Source organism: Apteryx mantelli, chromosome 6, assembly GCF_036417845.1.
Source record: "Apteryx mantelli isolate bAptMan1 chromosome 6, bAptMan1.hap1, whole genome shotgun sequence".
Lineage (NCBI taxonomy): Eukaryota > Metazoa > Chordata > Aves > Apterygiformes > Apterygidae > Apteryx > Apteryx mantelli.
Genome location: NC_089983.1, coordinates 37,075,161 through 37,101,058, shown reverse-complemented (window position 1 = coordinate 37,101,058; position 25,898 = coordinate 37,075,161). Strand labels below are relative to the sequence as shown.

The 25,898-nt window shown below is 43.6% G+C and overlaps 1 protein-coding gene across 6 annotated transcripts in view; it reads right to left on the bottom strand.

Annotated features, from left to right (window-relative positions):
* The window catches only part of GLI2 (GLI family zinc finger 2), a 205,656-nt gene that overhangs the window by 151,555 nt on the left and 28,203 nt on the right, over window positions 1-25,898 (bottom strand). For 5 of the 6 annotated variants that reach the window (XM_067299278.1, XM_067299283.1, XM_067299282.1 and 2 more), the window contains exon 2: window positions 578-740. In XM_067299278.1, coding sequence (XP_067155379.1) covers window positions 578-710 — 133 coding nt within the window. In that variant the 5' untranslated portion in view covers window positions 711-740. Of the gene's footprint in view, window positions 1-577; window positions 741-25,898 lie in introns of those variants that run through there. The other variant, XM_067299281.1, reaches the window with a different exon arrangement.

The following is a 25,898-nucleotide window of genomic DNA, read 5'->3' as shown; positions in this document are numbered from 1 at the left end:
GGTTTGCTTTATTTTTGCAAACCCTCTTACAGGGGGTTTAGACGAGTCCAACCTCCTTGCTAATCATGAAATGCCAGCAGCAGTGAAGGCTGTTTAGCTCGTTAACAGAATCACAGCCGACGCACGACACCACCTCTTCCCTGATCACGTTAACAGGACATTCACTTAGCTCCAGCCAGCCTCATCAACGACATTTTAATTCCTCTGTGGAGAAGCAGCAGGCAATACGTGGCGTGTATCGTGTAAGGCCAATCCACCAGTGGTTAGCAGTGACTGATTGTCTCAATTCTCTGATGACTATGTCTAATTCAGTGGCAATTTAGCACCAGTGGCAGCTTGCTGTCCTCTCCCCCGCCCCGGTCTGAGTTTGTTAGAAGCGATGATGCCTCATCACAGTACAATAACGTTTGGATGCTATGCAGTGACACAGCTTACAATTCCTGTGACCTTCGGAGGCCAAGAACCCCAATAAACTCAGCGTGTTCACAGGAGGACAGATGCCACCATACTTATTAAATTCTAACAGTCTAATGAAAAACACCCCTGCTGCTTTCAAAGTGTGGAAAACATAAAGTACCTCCTTGTGCCACTGCTGTTCCTGTAGCTGCTAAAGGAGTGGGTTTCTTCCCCGTCTCTGTAAAGCCATTCCCCTCCAGAACTGCACCTTTCCCTTCTTTTTTCCCAGCAGCAGTCGAAGCAGAAGTTTCCATCTTAGATGTGCATCTTCCAGCTCAGCAACCCTACAAGACATAAAATAAAACCAAATTCTGGTCACTAACAAAGCAAGCAAAATCAGGTCTCCAAAGAAGCAGCCAACAGTTCAGCATAGCTCAAAAGTAACTTGTGAGCTGCAAAGATCACCTGAGTTTCTAACCCTAACAGAGTCATTATAGTAGTTACAAGCAGAAACAGTACAACCCTGAAAGGGATCCGTACTTGCAGATCCCAGTGACCCCAGGTAGTTGAAGACCTACAAGGATCAAGATCAAAATACTTTTTCTTTCTCTTAAACTTGGGCTGTCTGATAAAGCTGGTCCAAAGGGTTTTCCATGATTAAAGGACAGGTGAGATTCCAAAATTTAGAATGCATCAAACGGATCTGTCAGTCCTTGCCCATCATAACAATTAAACTGAGTCAGTTAAAAACTTTCAAAGTACTGATAACTTGGAAAAAATAAATTTAAGATGATTTTTTTCTCCCCGTTGGTGGTCATTCTATATGCTGGCAGTGAACCTACAAGCTGACTGTAACTTTTCAGCAGTGTTTATGAATAAGCCACAACAGGCATGCAGGAGTCCTTTCAGCTCTCACTAGTTCAGACTAACATCCACAGACTCCTCTTTCCCAACCAACTTCTTTTTTCCTGACTAGTCATATGTGAAAATCAACTACCCCTTTAGCCGTTACAGGTGGCAAATTAAGTGCCAGTGAAAATTCCACAAAACAGAAGATATCAATGCACAAATGAAGATTTTCTTTAAACTTACATCCATGAAAAATACCGGCTCCCAAACCTTTCGTTACCTGAAACATGTTTTGCCTATCTCAAATTTGTCTCCCAAACCCAATTATGTGTATCTAAAATTTCATATATTGAGTTTCTATTAAATGAGCTGGCATGCTTTATTTCTGACTGTAAATACTTTCATTTCCCCCATTTTAAATTGTTTTATTTCAAATGTCTCCACGTGACTCCCATTTTCACAGAACCTCCACAGTGACCCAGTACTACTGCCTGCAGGTTGGTCTTGAGAAACCCCCCGCTAATTCCTCCGTTCCCATCTATTCTTAATGTAGATCTGGTGGATTTTCAGCTCCTGAGATACTCTGGAGCACACTGGCTTTTTAACTCACTGAAATTAACTGGATGAGCCAAAAAATGTCTAGGAAACCAGAGGCCTTTTTGGGTATGAAGTTAGCTTTACTGCCACTGTATCAGTTCAAACTTCCCTCACTTTACTTGGGAAGGGAGGAGTAAGCGGCTCCTGGGCATTAGAAAGTTAACACTCCGAAAAACTTTAAACCACATAAAAATTTCAGGAACTCCCATGCATGATCTGTAACTCTTGCCCTTCACTTGGCTGTGGCCCAGGCACAAGCACTTCATTTGGGGTTTTTTTGTTTGTTTTTTCCTCCTTTAGGCCTGTTGGCACGCGGGGCGCCGCAGGCCCTCCGTGCCCCGCAGGGGCTCCGGCACGGGCTGGAAACCCGAGGGAGGTTTCCTGCACCTGGACCTCGGGGTGGCAGCACCAACAGCCTGCGCTTGTTCCCTGGGGCTGGCGACGCTGCGAAAACAAGCAAAGCAGGACACGAAACCATCCGACCGGTGTGTTTAGAGAGAACAAAATGCCCAAACGGCAACAGCTTTGCTATCATCGTCCCTTATCACCAGCAGAGAAAACAAAAGCAACTTCTCAGAGCGCCACAGAGGAACGCGGCGTGTCCTGGGCTGCTTCTCCAAGCGCTCGTCCCCTCGCCTGTCTTTACCCTTCACACCTCCAGTGCTTGCCGGCACGCGGGCTTGGGCATCCCGGCTCCCCTGCCCTAGCCCTCCTCGCTCAGGCAAGACCCTCCTTGTGGCGCCTGTGCTCCAGAAAGGCTGTCCCGAACCCCCTCCTCTTCTGCCGCCAGCTGCTTCAAAACGCTCCCCTTTCCTCTCGGCGTGCTTTCGGCCCTGCTCCCACTCCCGGCAGCACCTGCCCGCGGGCTGGCCCTGGTCCTGCAGAGCCACTGCGCCTAGTTCTGGAGCGGAGAAGCGTGCCGGGGCCGGGCAGGATGGTGGCCACGGAGGCAGCGGTGCGCCGCGATGCGAGGAGCTCGTTCTGGGAGGCCACGGGGACCGCTCAGCGACGGAGACGCCGTCGCGGTTTGCAGCAAAGCTCGCGCTGGCAACGTGGGGAGCCGCAACTACAGGCTCCACTGGTGGCACAGAGCTCTCGCCAGCGCTAAGGCGGCCCCGAGGTCCTGCCTCGGCCTGTGCTGGGCTCGACGGCAAACATGGGACGGGCTCCTGGGGGCCAGGACTTCACAGAGGCCTAATCCAGAAATCAGGCTGGATTACAGAGGACATGTGTAATAAATACACTCGAATTGGAGGAGTATTTGACCCAGGCTTCTGTTCGTTAACCAAATAAACTTCAGAGGGTAAATTACTGGCCCCCCACCTGTTTCTGCTCAGGCCGCCTTTCAAGGCTTCGCGCTTTGGTTTGAAAGCGGACGCTCCCCTCGCGCCCCCGCGAGCCTCCCCCCGCCGGGGCGGCCCCGGCTCTCTCCGCGCAGCTTCCCGCGTGCTGCCGGCTGTCCCCGGGGGCTGCGGACTGCGGCCACGCTGGGCAAGGTGGAAACCAGAAATTGAAGCCATTCTCCTGCGAAAGGCGCAGGCTGCAGCCACGGTTTTTCCAGCAAGGCGCCTGAAGCAAGATCTCCAATCACCGGTGGGGACCCAGTTTTTCAGATGTGTCATTTATCCACTTGAAACCTGACAGGAGATCAGGCCCGTATTTGAAAATCTGGCCTTTGTAGCTGTATGTTTACTTTTCAAATGAATTATGAATAAAAAGCAATTCTAATAAATGGTTGTATTAAAAACAGGTAAATCCTTCTCAAATACTGGATTAGAAAAAAAAATAGAATACAACAACTCTAATCTTGGAGGATTTAGGATAAGGCGGCTGTAATTCTTTTCACTTTGTCAAGGTGCCTGGTGGCAGAGCTGACTGGCAGCGAGGCCCAGAGCTTCTCCCCCAGGCGGCGATGACCAAAAGATGTTCTCCTTCGAGAGGTGCCCAGCAGCCACCTCCGCCGGGAGCCCACAAGCCTTGCCGTGCTCGGCACCTCCGCCGCAGGTGTCTTATGGTGGCTCTGATAGTCTCCTCTGCGTCTCTGGGCAAAAAGCTTAACCCCTCTTGCAGTCAGTTTCCACAGCCGTAAAATAGGGAATAGTACTTCGCCGTACTTGCAAAGTGCTTTGAGATCCTTGGAGGCACAAGGCTTTGGAAGTATTTTTATTACCAGTATAAGAAGATATAGTGATGGAGGCAGTCAATCCACACCATCCAGGAGCACAGCATTCATTTTTTAAGCAATACATAGTTTGCTTTCTGTTCAATGCTAAACTTTTTCTGCAGCTCTGTGCCACACAGAATTTATAAATTCAATGACAGATTAATCTTAGCAGTGAGCCATTTGGCATGAAAAAGGGTTTCACAGGGAGCCTGCTTTTTCCTGTAAAGAGCATGCATTTAGGAGTGACTATACAGAGAAAGACCCTGTGCACTTATTCAAGCACAAGTCTCTGCCCTCCGTCATTACTCAGAATTAGAAATCCAAAATGGATTACTCAGATTGTTCCTAAGGTCTGTAACTTTCTCTCCAGGAGGAGGGTTGGGTAATTGATTTTGACACTAATACCAGCACTATTCATATGCCCTGTAATATAATTCTGCAACGACACTAAAAAGGCAGCCATCTGAGAGCTGAACAAGGAAAGTGCTATATGATTTGCCCTAGACAACCCCAGCTATTTTAACAGCTGTGTTGTATATTAAAAGAGAGAAATCCCAACAGAATTAAAAACAACAAAGTCACATTTGCCTTTGAGGGAAAACAAGAAGCCATAAACTTTCCTAATAAAACAATCCCTCCTGCTAAGTGCTTGAGGAATGGTCAGAAGAGCTGTCCCAAAATGCCTCTCTTTTGGAGGGCATCAGCCTGAAAGTGACTGCAGCATACTTGGGAATAAACAGATACTCAGACATACCCCCCGCACACCCTGTTCTTGAAAAGTCATTATTTCCTTCTTCGGGGGGTTTCTTTCATCAGGAAACCCCCTCTCCCTCCCCTAGACAGGGCAGAAAAAAAAAAAAAAGCAGGCTCCCCGCTCCCTCTCTCCCAGCTTTTCTGTGAAACATGAAGCACCAGTTTTGACCACCTCTCCTTAAAGATTAAGTACCACTGCGGGAGTTAGTCTCTCTGATATAAGGCAGACGCCGACAATGACGCCCTGACACGGGTCTAATCCGCGCAGACCCCGTTACACTCACTGAATACCACCGTGGTGCCCAACAGCTATGCTGCCCAGCATGACATCAGGAAGAGATTTCCAAAGGAGGCCTCCAGGAGCCGTTCTGTTTCTGTGAATATTTTGTGCTTTATCAGACAGATGCCTATATTCTCCTTTGTTTTAAATATATTTCTGCCTGCTCTCCTCACACACAGCTCTGGGGGTAACAGAAAGCTCCCGTCACCAACAACAGAACACAGTCAAGGTGTGCCAGCTGCTGATGCCAACACCACATCCACAATGCAGCCATAAATCCATCTGCTTTCGGCTCTTAGAGTGAATGGGCAGAGCTGGGTTAACCAAGGGCAGCCTTTGCATAATTCTTGTCAGGTTTGTCCCCACGCACCCACAGTGAGATACTTTATCCATTCTGCCACGTTGTCCCACACATTGATAAAATACAACATTCGATAGCTTTTCCTGGCATGCCATTTTAACTAGGATAAACAAGGAGATACTCCCACCACCTCTTCTTCTGCAGTGGACTGTGTCATACAACTGAAGCCTTCTGAATACACGATCTGTTTATGAAATTCAAATGTAAGCCAACCGTTTTGAACATTGGCTAAATACAGTGGCTCCTGTGATCCTTTTCAGTCTCTGAGGGTCTGAGCCAAATTATGTTCTCAATTACACGGAAGTAGCAGCAGTTAACCCGGTGAAGTCATAGGCTCTATACTAGAGCAAAACTTGACCCCTCTATTTTCTTTTATATCAGCAGCAGCTTCAAATTACTCAAGAAAGTTTTTTCTGTCCACATGCCACTAGTAAATGTAGGGACTATCCAAACACACTGTCTATTGCTGAAGGACCTACAAGTGTTTACAGAGTATCAATCTAGGGTAAAAGCAGCATAAATATTAATTCAGAACTAATCACTTCTGGGGTCCTCTTGGCACAAGTTTCCAGTCTTGACAATTCTTAGGAACGGCCTCCATGGGTAAATCCTACAGGATTGCTTACGCATGCCACAGCATGCGGCCCTAATTTCTATGCATGTATACAGCAGTAACTCTCTGCCTGGAGTCTCCTTCCAAGCTTGAGAAAGCTTCTGTGGTAGATTCCTATGTTCTAGGAGATGTTGTGGGGAGTGAGGGAAGGCACCAGAGATGACTCCATGCTGATGAAAGCGGTGTGGGGAGGACGCTGAGCTGCTCAGGGCTTCTTCCCTCTTTCTATCCCCTTCCCCAACTTCTGCTTCAAGAACAACAATACTGGGCTGCTGAAGGGAGGACGGAGGGAGCTTTACTGGCTTTTAGCAAAGGAGGTAGAAAGACACCCATGTTCTGCCCACCCACTCACCTCCAAACGTAGGACTAAAACTGTCCAGAAAGCTGGGGGTTCATAATGCTTCCTCAAATGGTTCCAGCTCATGGCAAAAGTCGCATTGCTCAAAAAAAGAAAAAATAAAATTGAAGAGGAAAAACCCACGAGAACTGGCAACACTGCAATAGTTATACAGGTTCTGGAATGTACAAAGACTGAAATCAGAGACTTACCATCTCTTTTGAACTTCAAAAACAACAAGTCTCTTCAAATCACTCTGTTAATTGGCTTTAAATTAGAGTTCTAAGTTTAATGAACAAATCTTTCGTGTACAGCATGAAACGGATACGCTTCTAGATTGATTTCCTGATCAACACCATCTGCCATTTCCATATGGCAAAAGCAAACCAAAAGCATGAGGAAGAAGCCACTCTTGCCTTACTGTGAGGGGTCAAAGTGCACCCAGGACTGCCTGGTGCTTGGCAGCATTTTCCTGTAATGTGATAACTTCAGAATATCACCTCCAATCAATTCCAGAACATCAGGGGATATTCCAGCCACTAATGGACTCAACTCTGCCCAAGGAAGTAAAGGAAGGAGGCAAAGTATGGAAAAAAAATGTGTGACAGGAAGGGGGCACAAGGAAAGGAGGGTTGTTTGTGAGGATGATTGGTTGGGTGTGGAAACAGTGGGGGTTCCTGAAGGTGGAGAAGGGCCTGGAAAACAGAGAAGAAGCTGAAATAAGGGGAAACAGCGATGAAGTTAGTGACTTTGCCACAGAGAGAAGTAAGGCAAGACCTTGCTAAAGAGTGTGAGTGCACAGAGATACAGGCACCAGGCAGGCAGGCAACAGCAAATCCTGGGGAAAAGGAGAGAAAAGAGTGGCACAGGACAGAGGAAGAAAGAGGGTGCAAACAGACCCAGCACCACAGGACATGGAGATACATAGCCCTGTTGAGGCAGGGGAGGACATGGCATAGAGTGAGGAGAGGAAGATAGCATGTAGGGCACTTGTAGAGAAGCGAAATAGAGAAATGCAAGGGCCTCTGATGGAAGAAAAAAACCTGCAAGCAGCTCTGAAGAACACAACTGTCTAGTGTACTCTGTCACCCTTTGCAGCTGAAGTAATCAAACACAGGGATACAATCCACTTCCTCATACCCTGCCATACATTTGAAGTGTAACAATATGAGATACACCTGAGAAAGAGTCCTAACTGCTGTCCCTCCTTAGGCTGACAACAGTGGTCTTCCACTTACATCAGACAAGACCAATGGAGTTGACGGTGGTGATCAGAAATTATCACTATCTGGAAGGTCATTAGGTAATGAGTTGCCTACTCCAGAAGCAGCATTCACTGGATGTTCCTCAGAGGCCTTCCAGCAGGGACCAGAGACTAAACAGGTCCTGGGCAACAAGGCTGCAGTTTAATTATCTGAACACAGGCACCCAGTGCCCTGGGACCCAAGGACCTGCACAGGCTTGGCAAATGTGGCAGAGCACCTTCAGGAGACTTGTGCCCTTCAGCAATGGCAGCTAGAGGCCAGGCTACCCTAGGACACTCTACAGCACTAGATGCCAACACTGAGGCCACTGAATTGAAATATAAATGACTTTTCCTCCTCCTAAAACTGTTTACTTTCTGGGCTGTGCTTATTGGATAGGGCACAGGATTGAATAAAGGAACTCTCACTGCACCCATTGTTTGGGTTTAGCCTGCTGATTTGGTGTTTTTCATGAACACTAATCTCGTTTTAATGTTGCATCTTCCTTACAAATAAGACCAATTTATAAAGTATCAGATAAACTTGAATCATTTCCCCACTTCAAGTGGATTTTCAAGTTACCAGCCTTAGAACCTTGAACAGAAATTATCTTTCAGATGCTGGGTTAAAAACAATTACAATACATCATCAAAACATACGAGCAGACATAAAAGCTCAAAGCCAGACACAGATTCGGCACTGGTCTGTGCTGAGACATGCAGGCTGGGGTACATGACTTTCCCTTCTCTCTCTCTCTCTCTCTCTCTCTTTCTCTCAGAAGTTATCTTTGTTTCTTACTTTGAGAAGATGGAGGAGTGGGGGCTGGAGGGAAGAGCCTTTTGTGGTGGAACAGGAAAACAAAGTCATGCTTGTACTTTTTCAAAGCCAATCCTACGTGTCTTATCATGAGAAATTTTTACTATGTGAATTCCAACAGGCGAAAAACCGTCAAAGATGATAATCAAGACACTCCTGCATTAAGACGCTGTGCTAACATGCTGCAAAAACATGGGAGGATGCCACAGGTAAACAAAAATTGCTAAAAAGTGATGCGTCACCATTAGCATTGGTCCATGAATCTCTGCTGGGATTTTTGTTTTTCATGTTAATGGAGAGGGAATTCTGGCAAAGAGCTGTCTAAGTTTGCATTTTTGATGTAAATCCAAAGTAGTTTTCAATTTCCTGCAATGAAAGTTTTTGGTGTTTTTCCAAAAAGGAAAAAAGACAAATATTAGCTGTGTGTGTGCATCTAAGGAAAAAGTATTGTTTTAATTTTAAAGAGCATTTGCACACCAGAATTTAAAAAAACAAAACAAAATATACTTTGATCAAGTCTTCATGCTCCAATAAGAGCAGAAACTGTTAATAGCTAACATGTCAGACAAAACATCTATGGTGCTGGCAGATATACCAGGCTGGGTATCATTGAACTCAGACTGTATTTGAGGCCAAAGTGGAGGAACAGCAGTTAAACTGTTTACAACAAAATTAGACTCTAATTTCAAGTCAGTAATAATTAACCTATTGACTTTTCAGCAGGTTTATGAGTAAAAGACACTAAGAAAATAAATGGTGTGTATTACAAGTGAAGCAGAAACTCTGATTCCTAACAGAGATTTTCAAGCAGGTTCCACACAGTTGGTCAGAACAGATGCAGGAGGTTTGGCTAGGAGAAAAAGAGCTGCCTTGAACTCAAGCGGATTTGAGAGCTTTTGAGAAGATGGAAGAGAATTTTTTTGGCTGGTGGTGACTGAAGGAGAATCCTTTCTGGGTTTAACATCCCTGCTGCAGTAGTTTGAGCACTCTCAACTCTCATGAATGAAACCCTGAATACAAACTACATGCAGTGATGTTTAATGGACTTGCTTTATGTATGGGTGGGATGTGTAGTATCATCTTGTAATGACTAGTCCACCTAGATGACATTTAACAAGCTACAAAGCTTGGATAAGAAAATTCTCGTTTAGCTCAAGGAGTCAAAACCTCTGTTTTGAGAAATGAAAGATGAGGATTGCATCCCTGCAAAAATCCCTACAGCAACTGGGTTCTTTCAGAACATGTTTCATTACAAAATTTTGGTTTATTTTTAAACATTCCAATTCACTATTGAATATTCCCTCCAGAGGCACAAGTATGTAAGTATGTAGAAGAGAGAAGCCTGGGAAGGAAACAAGAATGTAATTAAAAACAAAAAAGCAACACTTCAGTTGGCTCGTTTTCCTCTACTGAATACACACATCACACAAGCTGCTATTCCACACTGGGTAGAAACCCATATTGTCTTTATAAGACTACAGTTGCCAAATGAAGACAGGATGGAGACCACAAAATGGTTGGCAATTCATAAAGCAGAGAATGGAGAGAATTCCTCCAGATGGGAATGGGAGAAGAGTTTGATAGGATCATAGGATATTTTGGTTTTGAAGGGACCTCTGGAGATCATCTAGTCCAGCCTCCTGCTCACAGATTACAGGGAGTCAATCACTGGCATTCGCAACACCAAAACCATAGAAATATCTGACAGACAATCTAGTAAAACAGAGCTATATGGGATATACTCATGAACTGCAACACAGGCCAGTCTGCAAGGAAACCAAACACTCCAATGAAAAAAGATTCAAGACTGACCAACCTTGCCAGGAAATTTATACCAGTTAGAATGAAATGAATATTCTGAATGAAACAAGTAAATAACAGGACGGAGTGCTCATTTCTTGGAGCTGTGACTCAAGTTACAGGGACATATATGATTGCAGGAATTAACAATTAAGTAAGAAGTGAAAGGCAGAGCATCTCAGTTTTCAGCAGTGCGGGTCCACCTACAGAAAAAAAGAGACTGTACAACTTGGTTGGCTGTCATTTCAGTGAAAGGGAATAAGTCTTTCAGGAGACAGGCTAAAGTATTCAGGAGGGTATTAAGCTAATGACAAAAGACAAGGGTGAAAATGAGCACTCATTTAGCCAGAAATCAAGATGTCAAGATTAAAATTAATCAAGCTACCAAGGGACTCAAAGAGAAGAGATTCTTTAATTGTGTAGTCTCTAATGCTGTGAACCCAGGTAATAAACAAGAAGTGGAATAGCTCATTTAATATACAAATTAGTCCTGACCGGTATTACTGAGTCTGGTGGAAACATTCACGATTGGAGAGTTACAATCATTTTGTGTATCAGTGACTGGAAACAAATACAGGGTGATGAAGTATGTTGATGACAAATGACTGCAGACAAGGTAAATAAAGATGATTGCTTTTTACTGGGGACCTGCTCTCTGCATCACTAGATGGACTAGATATAAAGATTATATATTTTAAAGCAACCACGTAATAAAGGCCACACATCTGGAAAAGAGTTGATTCAACTAAAGACTGAAGGCAACTTGAAGTTTACAGTGGGCAAACAGTGGTTGACAAGCTCTATGGAGGCTGCTGATATCAAAAGAACTAAAGCAATACATGGTTGTCCAAGCAAAATTTGGGAGGTTTTAATCTCTGTTTAATTTTGAATTGGCTGTCATTGGAAAATTACGCCCAGTTCTGGTGTCCACACTTCAAGGAAAAGGCTGAAAATTGCAAATGGCTCCAGTGCTAACCATGAGAATAATGAGAAGCAGCTTAAAAGAGAGGTGCTTGTAGAGCAACTTGATCATTAATATTAATACATACACGGTTGACAGAAATTTGTAACAGATGCTCTTTTACCCAGAGGTAAGGACATTACAAGACACCATTGCTAGACCAATTGCAATTATCTACAACCAATTACAAGGACTAAAAGCTAGAAGTTAAACTAGACAAATTCAGATTAGAAGTGAGGCTCCCAATTTCAAAAGAGCAGCACTGGAATCAGGCTGGTGATGGATTCCCTGGCACTGCAAAGCTGACATTTTGTTCAGACATTTTTTTGAAAGATCTGCTCTAGTCTAAGACTTGTCACTGGACATGGACAGGCTTAAATGCAGGGAAGTCCTCTGACACCATTATAAAGAAAATCAGATTAGATTGTCACCCTGATCCTCTTTGATCTTATGCACCTATGAACTGGTGTGTTATAAATGGTTGATTTGCCACACCAGAGTTCAAAACATCTATATTTACAACGCTTGAATCTTACCATGTCTGTCTGTGCTGATAAGGAAAATACTTACCTTCAAGCTTTTTTTTTTTTTTTGGTGATAAGTACTTGGTAAGACACAAGTAATAAACATCTCCCAGAATGCTGATAAACTCTAAGGTGTTTATGTCCTGCCAATGGCAGTGCTGCCGAGTACACATTCCTTTACTATGTAGTTATGTCTACTGCACAACAAGTATTTTGATGACTGAGACAGATATAAAATTTTTCCCCCACAGAGTATCACAAAATTTTTGCTTGGTAGCCTACAAGAACTGACTTGGTTTCTTGGTCTAAGAAAGTAAGTTGCCAGCACCAGAAAGGAAAGAAATAATGTTATAACTGATTCCTTCTCTTGTAATAAAGCTAAGGGAAAGGAACTTTCCTATCCTCAGCAGCAGTGTCCCCAAGGCCTACAGAAGCGTGGAACTGTGGGGAGGTGTCATCTGCTGTCCTGCACTATCTGTTTTACATAGAAAATGAGCAGGGCTGACATGCCAGCACATCTCACATCCACAAAACTCACTGGAACAAAACCCAGCCTACTAGTACACTTTCAGCAAACTGGCAGGTTGCTATGGCTTGGAGGAATGGTTTAGGAACCACGTTGTCTGCATCTGGGCAGCTGAAGCAAGTCAAGCAGAAGAACTGCCCTTTGTGGTAACCAGACCAGGGGCTGAGCAATTTAGGGGACACTGCACGCACTCTTGTTGGGTCCCCCTGCCTATTCAAAGGCTACATCCAGACTTTGGGGCACATGGACTGCTGTGACCACTAGACAACTCAACGTAACACTTACACAGACATACACAGATGCTTTTCACTGTTTTATTATATAGGACTCAAACCATTAAGCCCAGCCTGGGAAGACCCTGTTAGCACTTCCTCCTTGTTGGTTTTTGCTACTTGCTACTATCTAATTTAAAACAAAATACAAAGGATTAATATAAATTCTTCAGGACAGAGCCCACATTTGGGGCTTTCTGTATACAACAAAACTTTGTTTAAAGTTTGATATAAACTAGGCCTTTTAGTACTACCAGTAATGATAATTTACTTGCCTTGTAGTTATTGTACATTATTTCTGATATATTTTGTATATTATTGCATACTATCATTACCTTCTTTTTTCTGCACACAAGCTTGTTGAGTCCCTCCTAAAGAAAACAGCAAAAACAAGATAATCTTTTACCTCTCCCATCCACAACTCCCTCCCTGCTCCTAATGTTTCATATACTCTTCTCTAATCACCTCACTCACCCACAATCATCTTCTAAACCATCTTACATCCACTTTTTTTGTTCTCCTTACCTTTTCTCTCTTCTTACTGCTCTTTTTCCTCACAAACCCAATCTGCTTTGGTCTCTCTCTCTCTCTCTCAAAACAAAATCCCACTTGCCTCTGTAACTCCCATCCCATCTTCCTTCTCCTCTTCACTGCTAAAGTTGTATCCAATATTCTGCATCCAGTTTCTCTTTAATATTTCTCTCCACTAGTTTTTTCCTAGATTTCATTCACAGATGGATCTAGTTCAGACCAGATTCCCTCCACCCAAATGAAAATCTCAGCCTGCCTCTCCGGTACCTCCTCATAGCAGTTCATCTACAATTAGAAGAATAGGAAGGGTGCCAAATGCTGTAAATGTAGAGAGCATCTTGCCCGTTACTCAAAACTTAAACCTGAGATCATCCTCAGGTTTCTCCAACCTCACTGTAAGTTTTTTCCTCCAGGCCACCTTCAAAGTCGACCACACTATGCTTTCAATGTCATTGACTTGAGGGAGACTTCAGCAAATGCATACGCACCTTCTTCAATCGGGGCCTAAAACTGCATCCTAAGGGTCACTTTGGGCACATGGATGGCAGATATCAGTCTGCTCCTAATCTCATTCACACTTGTTTTCACCGATGAAACTACTGACTTCCATTCTTTTAGGGCTGAGTTGAGACTCACATCCCCCTCAAAAATCATGAACCAGTGAATGTGTCCATTAGAGTCTATTGTTCTGATTTTAGGAGAAACACTAGAGTTCTTCAGTTAACCCTCTTGCCCACTACATTGTATTTTTCCTCAAGTGAGGGAATCATCATTCACATAACTCATTTATCATAATACTGAAATGCTCACTTGCCTCTCACTAAGAGAGCATATTCTTATATCCACGCATTTTCTGCATCACACACAGATGCAGAGCATCACAGCATTCAAAATTAAACACTAGAAATGATGAATCACCTCTCTAGGTACTCATCCTAATTGTTGTCATAACCTAGTACTTGACTAGAAAACAAGTTAAAGAATATTTCGCCCTACTAAAGAAATTAAACATACATTATGTCCCATCTCTATAGTCATCCATTTAAGCCCAAATTTTCAGAGAATTGAAGGCACAAAGATGGGGGAGACATGACCAACTATCAGTGCCGATACAACTTCTTGTCTATAATAATGTCCTCAGTTATCCAAGATTTGGTACCACTTGGTCCCTTTGGGCTTTGCCCAGCCTTCCATGCATTACAAGTGAGACAGCTCAACACGTTTGCTATTTTGGAGTCAGTATTTCTGCTGCAAACTCATATTTTCGCAGATTTATTGCTAGCTTATAAAATGTTTGTTAGAATAACAGTTGGAGAAAATGTATCTTTTTAGAACAAAAAAATTGTTGACCATCCCTAAATCATTAGTAGCACTGCTGTGAAGACATTAGGTATCTTTCTTTGGCACTCCTGTAACTATAGATCCATCTCTGTTTATGTGAATACGTCCAGGCAAACGCCTTCAGAGAAACAGCATGCACAGGATTGGCCTTTCATCACTACACAGTACTGAGATTTTTTAAAACAGAAGACTGGTAGCTGTGAACATTCATTAATGTATAAGCCTTCCCTTTAGCACACCGGTCAGTGCAATGACATGAAGCTGACCCAAAGTCACGTGGCTCCTGCCCTCTCTTCTGGTTGGGACCTGGGCTGCCCACAAGCAGCAATTGCTCCCTAGCCCATCAGAGGCAGACGTTAGCATTTCTTGTTTTTGTGAAAAATTTAGATGTTTTGATGTCCTGTCCCGACTGTTCAAGGCAGATCCTGAGCTGAGGGAAATTGTCACAGCAGCACTGAGGTCAGTAAGGACATGACTTCTCATACCGCATGTCTTGCAGAAAACACTTCTAGCTTTTACCAGCTAGGTAATCTTTTTGGTTACAACCCTTACAGGTACACAACTGCACCGGCAGTTAAAGGCATATTTCAGGAGAGTGAGAACCGGCAATCAAAGGAAAAAACTATTAGCAGCTCCAGGGCCACATGTAAATTGCAGTGCATACAAGACCTCAAAGCAAACATCATCATGTGTAAATGACTTCAGGGAAAACAGGTAGAGGAAGAGGTCTATTTGTTATAGAAATAAATGATTCCTGTCTCTTCAAGTGCAAAAAAGGGCACAATTGCACACACCGTTGTCCAGCCCTCTACGTTAGCAACACACTGTCTCTTTGCCAAGAATCTTGACTGTGACTGTATTACCAATAAGCACTACAGTCTTTATATAACTAGCTGCTGTACTTCCCTAGGAAGAGAGCAGAGTAAGGCACAACCTACCAAGAAAAGGAATGCAATGAAGGAGCAAAATGTTTCCATTACTTCAAAACCACCAAAATGCAGTTTCCTGAAGTACGTAACCCAGCTACAGTGCAACAGTGCACAAGAACCCAACTAGCCACTAAAATAGAACTAAATATTGCTGAGTCAGTTTTGTTATTGTCAAAGCTGAGGGAAAAACAAAGTGAAGAAAAAAAAAATGAAAGGAAGCTTTTTAAAACTCAATTTTCCTTCCATGATAGTACATGAAGGTAGATGAACAGATGACCAGACAACCTCTCCTTGAAATCCACCTTAACACTGGGTGAAATAATTCTGAAGGTACTTTTTTGCTATGTATTCACTATAAAAGGGACAAAAATAAGTAGCTTGGAAAAGACACCTAAAGTTATGTGAGATGAACAGCATATAACATTCCCATATACCCAACAAGAGAGTTTCACTATATACCCATTTAACACATATAATAAATTTCTTTTGTCTGAGACATTCAGATTACTCTGTGGTCCAGTCCACTAGATCCGTATGTTCTTAACCTCCTCTATCTTGACAAAACACAGCAAAATTTCTTTTTCTGCTCTTCCTGGAAAAACTCTCAGCATAATCAGCTGCCCCTTCTTGGAAAGCAATTGCACCATCCAACTAATACGGCTCCGCAGTATCAGTGCTAATCCCCAACATCCTTAATAAATGCAAACGGATACTTTTCCAGAGCTCTGCTCCCAGAGCAGCTTAACTTTGCAGTAATACATGATAGTGAGAACCAGAAAGGTGCAGAGGTTTCTAAACAGTTACCCTAAGCTAGCACAGGAAAGATGCACAACTAGGTACTTGTAGTCACTTTTTTCATCTAGTTTCGACTTTTATTGATCTTTGGGCCCTCTGAGGGATCAGAGTCTTACCCATCCCTCCTTCCCATATTTATTTCTCTGACCCACAAAATCCCTTCACAGTAACTTCAAGCTTTAACTTTCACCTTAAACAGGACCCTTGCCGTGAAAAAAATGCCCTCTGATTCTTCAGTCCTTCCTGAAGCTTCCTGATCTGATGATAAATCCCTTAGGCTGATGCATCTCACCTGCAATAGCTGGCTCCTTTGTTCTGCTGAGGGAGATTTTCCGTTACGTGCCCCCACAAGACAAGCTGGAAGAATTAACCAAGGAGTTGTCCCCAAAAGTTTGTTTGATGAGCATTTAAAGTTTGGAGGCTGGCAACGCTCCTGATCTACAAACATGAAGCCGCTCCACGATACGGCAATTACGTATCCTCATATAGACAGACTGCCCAAATTGCCACGGCGCTGCGTAAGGACTGTCACGCCGAACCAGACAAATGGTCCCGCTCATCCAACACCCTGACAGCAACCAATGATGGATTCTTCTGACTAAAATACAAAAAGGTCATTTTCACTGCTGATATTAGAGCAGGGTAGCAGAGGGCAAGGAATTTTGCAAGCGGGGCAGCTGATGATCTGTTTGTGCTTTGCAAGGTGAAGTGAGAAACTGGGAGAAATCTCCATCAGAGTGAGAGCTTGTTTGGTCATAGGCTGAAAGTACATTAAGATCCTCTGATGAAAGAGGATACAAAAGCAGAAATTATTACCTTTAGGGCTTCTGTGGATTCCAATGCTGTAACCAGAAATCCCGTTACCTATCCACAGCAATGTTTCAGTCTATCTTGAAGCTTACACAGCTACATGCTAATTTACTAAATGCACCACAAACATCCTTTCACTTCTCAAGTTAATCACAATTGCCTTACAGGAGATTAACACCATAAAGCACTTTCACAGCTGACGTGCCTTTAAAAAAAAAATTCCCAGAGTTAAACTTGTATAAATAATGTAAGTGACATGGAATATAATTATTAAATGTTGTCATTTTGGAAGAAAATTAATTAGCAATAGCTGTAGCTGTCTTGTGTCTATTTAAGCAGTGTGCATCTCAATTAAATTTTAATTGCAGCAGATTCAGTCACAGCAGGGTAAAAGTGATGGAAATGAAAAGCAGCCTGATCCTATATTGCTCTCTAGAAGAGGAAGCGTAGTAGAAACTGGGGGGAAGGGGAAGAAAGAGGCAGGAAGGTAAGACAGCAAATTCACAGAAACATGCTGCTACTCAGTCAAGGAGCTCAGTTCCAGTGGGTGCTGCTTGTTCCCAAGGCAGCTGACTGGTTTCAGACACCCAAACTGCAAACAGAAAAAAAACCCCACAGCTGCTGGGGCAAGAGGTACTGCTTAGTATCACCAGCAGATGTGCTCACATACCCACCACTCCCCATGTCACTGTGCCCCTTGCTTTCAGTGCACCCTTGAGGTGGTCCCAGAGAAGACCTAAAACCCTGAACAGGACTGAGAGGGGTCTTCCTTAAAGGGGAACCAGAAGGATTCTGAAGACAAGGTCCTTCTGAATCTCTACGTCACTAGAGGTGCAAAGAGGCGTTTTGAAGAGGAATACCCCTCTCCAGTTGACTTTGAGAAGCAGCTGGGCTTCTACACGAATTTGAAAATCTCCTCCAAATGCAAAGTATGACTTAAGTATCACCATCATCCATGCATGAGGGATTCTGGGTGCCCGGTTTAAGATGCTTTAAAGAAGATATACGGTCAGAAAGTTTTAGGCATCCAAACCCATCTCTCATGCCCGTATGCGTTCTGCTGTGTTCCTAAGAAGTTCAGCAGCTCTTCTGAAAATGCTGGCTTACATCTTTACGAAAATATTGAATACAGAGCTCTTCCTCCATCATTCATTTCAGGATTCAAGTTAGCTACAACCTGTTTACTTGAATGAATAATTCACATCTCAGACAAAAAGAAAAAATTGAGTATACCTGTATGTGGGTAGGGAGCAAAATATATTGGAAAAAATGGTGCAGAATCCTGAGTTCATTTATGATAAGTAAATAAAACAGAAACCAGAAATAAAATGTTCTTCCTTTAAAGCATGGGCTAATTAGAAAATACACGCCAAATATAACATTGTTGAACTACATATATATTCCTGAAATACTTCTGTTCGGCCTTATTTAGCTTCCAAATCAGACAAATATATTCTCTCCAAATTCCCAGGGCACATTCTTTGTCAACTTGAAAATCAAGTTATATTGTTTCTGACTGACATCATAATTATAATGTAAATTTACAGTACTTGACCATTTTATTGATGAAGCTAAAGTCATAACAGAATCCAACACACTCTCCTATCAGTACGTGACTCTGTCCAGTCTTAGCAAAATGTTTTCTGCTGATACAAGTAATGAATAAAGAAATAGTGAATAATAATCTGAAATGGTATGTGAATATTAAGCATAGAGATGGTGATGATAATAAAACTAGTAGTAATAATAACAATACTGCCATTACTTCAGTGTTACATAAAGCTAAAAAGTTACAGGTATGATACAGCCATGTTGAAATTAAGATGTTTTCTTAAAAATTATATAGGCCAGATCCAGTTTTAACTTAGGCACGGACAATCTAACTTCTGTTTGGATGTCAAAGACTTAGATGAAATGTGAAACTAAACATGCATACATGACCTAATACGAGAGCCTGCAGTCTAAGGGCACAGATGTTCAGACACAAAGGTACTCCACTTCTCTAGGATTAAGGTCCTGGTGAAGATACGGCTAATATGATCTAGTAAGAGCCTGTAACTACTTGAACGCCATTAAAAATCTGATGGAGCCAAACCCTTCTTGGTAGTGGCAGAAGTTGTAACCAGGGGCATGGACCACAGATTACAGTTTGGGAAGCTCAGGCTGAACATTAGGGAAAGCTTCTTCACTGGGAGCGTCATGCAGTGCTGGAACAGGTCACCCACAGAGGCTGTGGCATTTCCATCCTTGGTGGTTTTTTAAGACTCCACTAGACAAATGACGAATTGGTGACAGTCCCCCTTTGAGCAGGAGGCTTGATTAGAGACCTCCATCGGTCCCTTCCAACCAAAATTTCCAAGATTCTGTGTTTCTCCATGCAAGTGGAGTTGCAGAATGTCAACACTCTGGAAGATCGGCCAGTTAGCTAATGACCCGGCGCCACTGCTTGAAACATTCAGGGTCAACCCATTTCAGAGTGACTATTCCAAAGGCCAATGACACCAGCTACAAGGACGCTACCAGATTTACCACTGTGTCTTCTTTCTAAAAACTCAGTGTCAGCTACACATGAAATAACATGACAGAACCTGCATCAAAAGGTGTAACTGATGATAAACAAGCAGAAACGTGAACTCAGAATATTACTTCCTTGTTTGAAAAACAAAACAAAACAGAATAAAAAAAATACCCTGGGAGAAATGGTCAACTTTCAAACAAAAAGATCAGCAATTTCTTTCCTTCTGCAGAATAAACCAAATCTGGAAAGAAACCCTTAGTTTACAAAAGCCTGTAATATTTTTTAAGTTATCATATGTTTTCTATCTCAGCATAACTAAAACCGAATAGACAGCCTGTTCACTGGAACACACCCTCAACTCAGAGATCTGATGCAGAAAGCATGTGCCTCTGTGTGTGTACAGCACTCATATACAATTTATATGTAAGCTTCCTGAATGTTTTCAAATACACTGAATTGCAGGGTGTCATTTTTAAAGCTCTGTTCAGTTTTCTGCATATTAATATATAATTATATGCAGGTTTTCCTCTCTATGTTTTTGTCTGTTACTAACTGGGACTTGAGGCAATTCTCATTTCAAACGTTTTTCAGCTCACCATAAAGCTAAATGCATATAAACTTCAGATCCTGAATCAGACTGCTGAGCATACCTTTCATCACATCGCATTATTTGGTCTTCATTTAGCTGTCACAAAAACATTTCCTTTCGTCTACAGATTAATTACAGCCTGGTGAGGTTTCAGCACAAATACCTTTGCACATTTGAGTCTCTGCAAAGACACAGTGATTCATGCAGTATCTATGCCTCTGGAAGGGAAAATAAAGCTAAGGCAGGACATGCAAGCTGTGAGTGGATCCAATATCAAAAGAACCGGAGCCTCCAGTGTACACCCAGCCATACCAGCATAAATAAGTTTCTGCACGACTTGTGCAAGATCTACAGCTAAACATGAATCCCTGCTTTAGTTTAGCACTAAGCTGATTTAGCAACACAATTCATTCATCTAGGACTAAAGATGACAAGGCAGGAAGCATCACTCAGTAATGAATTATATGCGACACAAAAAAGCCACAGGTGTGTTTTTTAGAGACTATGCATGCAGCCACTGCAGCCCTGGATTCCACTTAATTGCTATAAGTAACTATGGAAAATGGACAGTGGGAAACTCCGTAGAAATGCAGAGAGTGAACTGGTCCAAGAACACATTCCCATTTGTTCAAAGCAGCTAGATGCACCATTTAAACATGTGTCAACTGTATCTGATGACGACCATGTCAGTATGTTAGGTCTGGATGGTTAAATACAAAGGGCTTGATTCTTCGCCGTGCCAGAGCTCTGCTGTCAGAGCCCTGGCTGCAGCAGCCTGCCTCGCAGCTGCCCAGTCCTTGCTGCGGGAGAGCTTTAACTCTCGCCGCCGTGGCTCACACTCCGAGGGGGAGCCTGGCAGAGCAGCGCAGAGCTGCTCCTGCCTTCCCCCTGCTGCCACCAAGGCTGTTCCCAGCAGCCGCCTCAACACAGACGTCTGCAGAGTCTCCTCTGCCAGCTTTACATGGAGGAGGTTGTCCTGGTGCACGGTCAATGCTCTGCTTCTGTCCACTTTCTTGGTTTGGGGATGCTGGAAAGTTCCCCCTTTTTAGAGCAACAGGGATCAGAGAAAGAGGGAAACAAACACAAGCATTTTTACATATTAAACCCCCATATATATACACGCTACATAAGCCAGAGCTTCTAGCAACTAAACATCTGACAGAGCAAGCCTGACTTCTGAATGTGTCCAGACACTAACTCTTTGGTGGCCTTGGCAAAGTCACCTCTCTGCTGCAATCTCCTGGCTGACCCATCCCAGCAATCTCCTCCTGTCAGCTCCTTCCCATTGCACAAGCCGGGATGTTTTAACAGCTGCTATGGGTGTACATAAGGCCTCCTGTGTCACCTATTTGGGCAGTAAGGGCTACGTGAGAGATCATGGGTCCAGTCAAACTCACCGCTACAATCACCAGGACCTAAACATATCAGTGAGGTTGATTTAATTCATCTTTTTCTACTTGAAATATCCTTCCCCTAGTGGTGAATCAGTTCTGCTTCCATTCCTATCACTTGAGAAAACTCTCAAGGTGGTGACTTCAGAACAAAATGTTCTCTGTATCATTTTCTTAGCAAGAGTCCTCAAAATAAATGTATCCTTACCCCACATTTTGACAAGTCCATCTATTCTTTAAAAGAGAGCACATTAAGCCCTATGAAAAACTACACATGCATATACCATTCAGATACCCCAAGACCAATGTTTGCTGTTTCCTCAGTGATAATTATTGTACTACATTTTTTTTTCACCCCTTGGCAGAAAAGTGCTTTGTTCTTTGGTGTCAACCTATTTTCCTCCCCAAAGAGGTCCATCTGCTGCGTGGGGACCCCATGGCTCCCAGGCAGGTACCCAGCAAGCTCCACCCAACTACAGAGACAATCCCAGCAGTATTCTGGCCTAGAAACCACGCAGAACAGCTAGTCCTTTCCAGTGTGATGTCCTTGCCAACAATAATCAACTAGTGTTTTGGAGAAATCACCAAAAGAGAGGGTTTTTTGTCTGGCTTTAAATGGTATTAAATATTTGCAGCCCTCTTCAGTAACAAAGGACACAAAGAAGAGGGGAAAAAAACAGTCCCACTTCTTTGGTTGTTTTTGCTGAATTTGGAAAGGTTCCTGGATCAAAGCTCAAATAACTGCAAGTTTATGGAAGGCACATTAGCAATGCTTAGCGAGGAAAAATTAGTGAGCCACATAAGAAAGACAACCTACCAAATCCAGGGGATTTGATCCATGGACAAACTTCAGGGAGAACAACTGACCAGGAGGAAGCAATCCGAGAGCCTTCAATGGAAGCCATCCCAAATTCAAACCCAAGGCAAGTCACAGAGTGCAAAAGCACCAACAAGGGGAGATTTATTTTAAGTCATTAGATTGTATTTTACAAGGAATAGAGCCTCTGGGGAAGCAGTTATTCTCATATAGATGTACTCCTGTGAAACAGAAGAAAAAATACCTAGACTCCCTGATGTGAGAGGTCAAACAATTACAATTTCCTTAATTTCATATCCAATTGGGAAATTAAACAACAGAACTAGGAAAGCTTTACACTTCATTTTGAGGAAAGTGGCAATTTAAATTAATTTTTTTAATGTTATAAAAATTGATGAGTGAGTATAGGAGGGGGATTTCCCCCAGGGACCTTCCCCCTCCACCCAACAATCTTGCTCATTCAATGGAAAAATAAATAAATAAATCCAAGGAGCATGAAGTCTTTCAAGAAAGACCAGTTCCTTCACGGACAAAGCACTAAGCATTGCTTCTTATGCAGCTGTTTTATTTCATTGATAGTCTTCTCTGCACAACCCAACTAGCTTTGTCCTCATAGCACTCTTTGGAATTAGGGGGTTTGAGCCTCTGGCATGAAGCAGCATCCTTTCATGATGCTACCACACAGCTGCTGCTCCATACAAGAGCACAGGAGACCAGGGGTTTGTCTACCCTGGAGCTGCATCTCTTCTAGGGCAGCTCCATTAACCTCAGTGGAAAGACGTCATCTCCTCCTCGATCCCATGCCTCAATCGCCGTCAAGCTTCTCTGGTTCCTATAGCTTGAGAAGAAGGCTCAAGGGCTTTTGCAGGGAACTGATTCAACACCCTGCCTTTAGACAAGGTTCCTTATAGCTTCTGGAGCAACGTAAGCTCCTCTAGCACAGGATGGGCATAGGAGAGGAGGATTTGGAGCTTATACCAAGAAGTCTACACGGCTTCCATGCTGGCTGCAGTCACAGCAGTCCTGTAGAGCGTTTTCATCAGAAAGGGGTTTCAGTTCAGAATCACATGCTCCAGCGCACAATATATATGAAACTTGGTGGCAGCAGCCAGACAGTAAAAGCTACAGCCAGGAAGAACATGTGATTAATAGAAAAACAAGCTAATGCTTGACACTGAGCAAACAGGCAATCTCAGGATACTGAACTGCAGGACAAAACAAAAACAGAAGGGGGGATAAAAAAAAAGCATTAGCACTTGCACAGACAGTGAAAACAAAAATAGAGTCTGCAAGTAAAGCTGGCCATAAGGGATAAAGATGAGAGAGGGAATCTGAAACTTTTTTTTCTTTTTACTGAGAAAAAAAAACGAATAAGTTTTTGCCAAAATTAACCTGTGGAACATCTGCTAAAGGGGTTCAATGGGTACTGTTATCTCAAAGCTCGAGAGAGTTGTGTTTTGTTTTTTTATTTTAAACCTTACGCCTAAAAACAGCAAGGGAACACATTACAGAGCTGAAAACTCTGGCATCCACATGCAACTTTGGAGACATTAAAGATTTTCTAATTAAAGATAGACCATTTGCGAGACAGATGACTCCAGTTTACTGGCAAGCCTGTTGAGGGAAATGACTGAACCACAGCTAAAGAAATCCAAGGCCCAGCTCAGAAACAGACTGATGGTCCCAGGCTAGCTTATGTCCCTGGACAGTAGCACCAGCAGCAAGGAGAAAAATCACCCAGCTGTAAGCAATGAAAACCAAAGTTTGTGTCCTGATGCTGTAGGTAACTTAAGAAAAAGGCAGCAGCATGTACTGTTATGGGGATATAGAAATTTTCAGTCAGATGGGGAAAAACATCAGCCTGACACCTGCAAATTGCAAAACTCTTGGTGTACATCTGCTCCAACCAGCCCCTTGGGCAGGAATCGACGACCAGCCCAGCTCCAGCTGCAGCGAAACCCCAGCAACTGATAAGCAGCAGTTTCGCGCTGCAGAAACAAGACTGAGTGCTCATGATGCACAGGAAAAACACTCCAAGGCCAGCTGCTAAAAAAAAAAAAAAAAAAGCCTAAAAAGGCGGTACTATTTGGGCCGTATAGTAGCTGACATATAGGATTACCACCAGTGACCTGGTAGGTCAATCAAGGGACTTTATCATTGTAATCTCCCACCCACAATATCTTCAAATTTATGCCACACCAGACACCACAAATGCAGCTTGTCCCAGTAACCAAGGAAGCAGCTTATGCCAACATAAGTCAGGGATGCTGTGGTCTCATCTCTCCCCCGTCCCCATCTTCCCTCTCCTTTTCTTGCACTCATGTTAATGCAATTACAAGGTCAATCAGTTCAGGGAACTGATCCAGCCAAAACCTGATCCTGCAAGAAAAAAAAAAATCAGATCAGTCTTCAGGCTCTGAACATGCACGCTGCGTGGCCACATGAATGCCAGAGGGGAGGAAGACAAGGACAGAGCTGTAACAGCCTTCCCCTGGATCAGCTGAAGTTCCCCTTGACCAACACCTGGCAGAAAAAAAATCCTAAATACGTCCTCTGCCATAGGGAGCCCTAACACAGGCGGATGGACCAGAAGCCCATGAACAGGCCTCCTGCAGGGCATGCAGGGCAATTTTGCAACCTTTCAAAGCGGACTTGTGCTGGTTTCCAGACAGGGCACACAGGGTGCGAGTCTCCTCCCAGCAACATCCCTGAGAATCTGCCACTGACCAAGAGGATCCCTAAGGGCAGCGAGCGTGAAAGTCCTCTGCCTTCTAGGAGAGACCATCAGGAAACAGCTGGAGAGAGCCAGCACAGTCAGCAGGAGACATGCACAGCTCTGATTATTCAGCATTAACCTCTCCTCACAAGCTTTATTTTAACTGTTTTTAAACCTCTAACTATTGGTTTTAGCACAAACTGCAAACCTTATAGCCAGACTTCCACATAAAGCTGCAGTGAGGCCACAGGGCCAACAAGTCATTCCTCCACGTCAGCTGTTCCTTCAGGTACCTTCTCCCCTCTCAGCCCCAACAGCCCACCAGTATCATTTCAAGGAGGACACTATGTCTGAGCCTGCGACATGGCCATGCATCACACAACTTGTCTGAGCTCAGGGAACCTCACTGCAAAGCCAGACACTGTGGTGTGGGGTGGATTTCCCATGGGTACGCCCTGCCCCGAGGCTGTCCATCCACAGCGTATCACAGAATCACAGAATCGCTGAGGTTGGAAGGGACCTCTGGAGATCATCTAGTCCAACCCCCCTGCTCCACCAGGGTCACCTAGAGCACATTGCACAGGATTGCATCCAGGCGGGTTTTGAATATCTCCAGAGAAGGAGACTCCACAACCTCTCTGGGCAACCTGTTCCAGTGCTCTGTCACCCTCACAGTGAAAAAGTTTTTCCTCATGTTCAGATGGAACTGCCTGTGTTTCAGTTTGTGCCCATTGCCTCGCGTCCTGTTGCTCGGCACCACTGAAAAGAGTCTGGTCCCATCCTCTCGACACCCTCCCTTCAGATACTTGTACACATTGATAAGATCTCCTCTCAGCCTTCTCTTCTCCAAGCTAAACAGGCCCAGCTCTCTCAGCCTTTCCTCATAAGAGAGATGTTCCAGTCCCCTAATCATCTTTGTAGCCCTTCGCTGGACTTGCTCCAGTAGTGCCACATCCCTCTTGTACTGG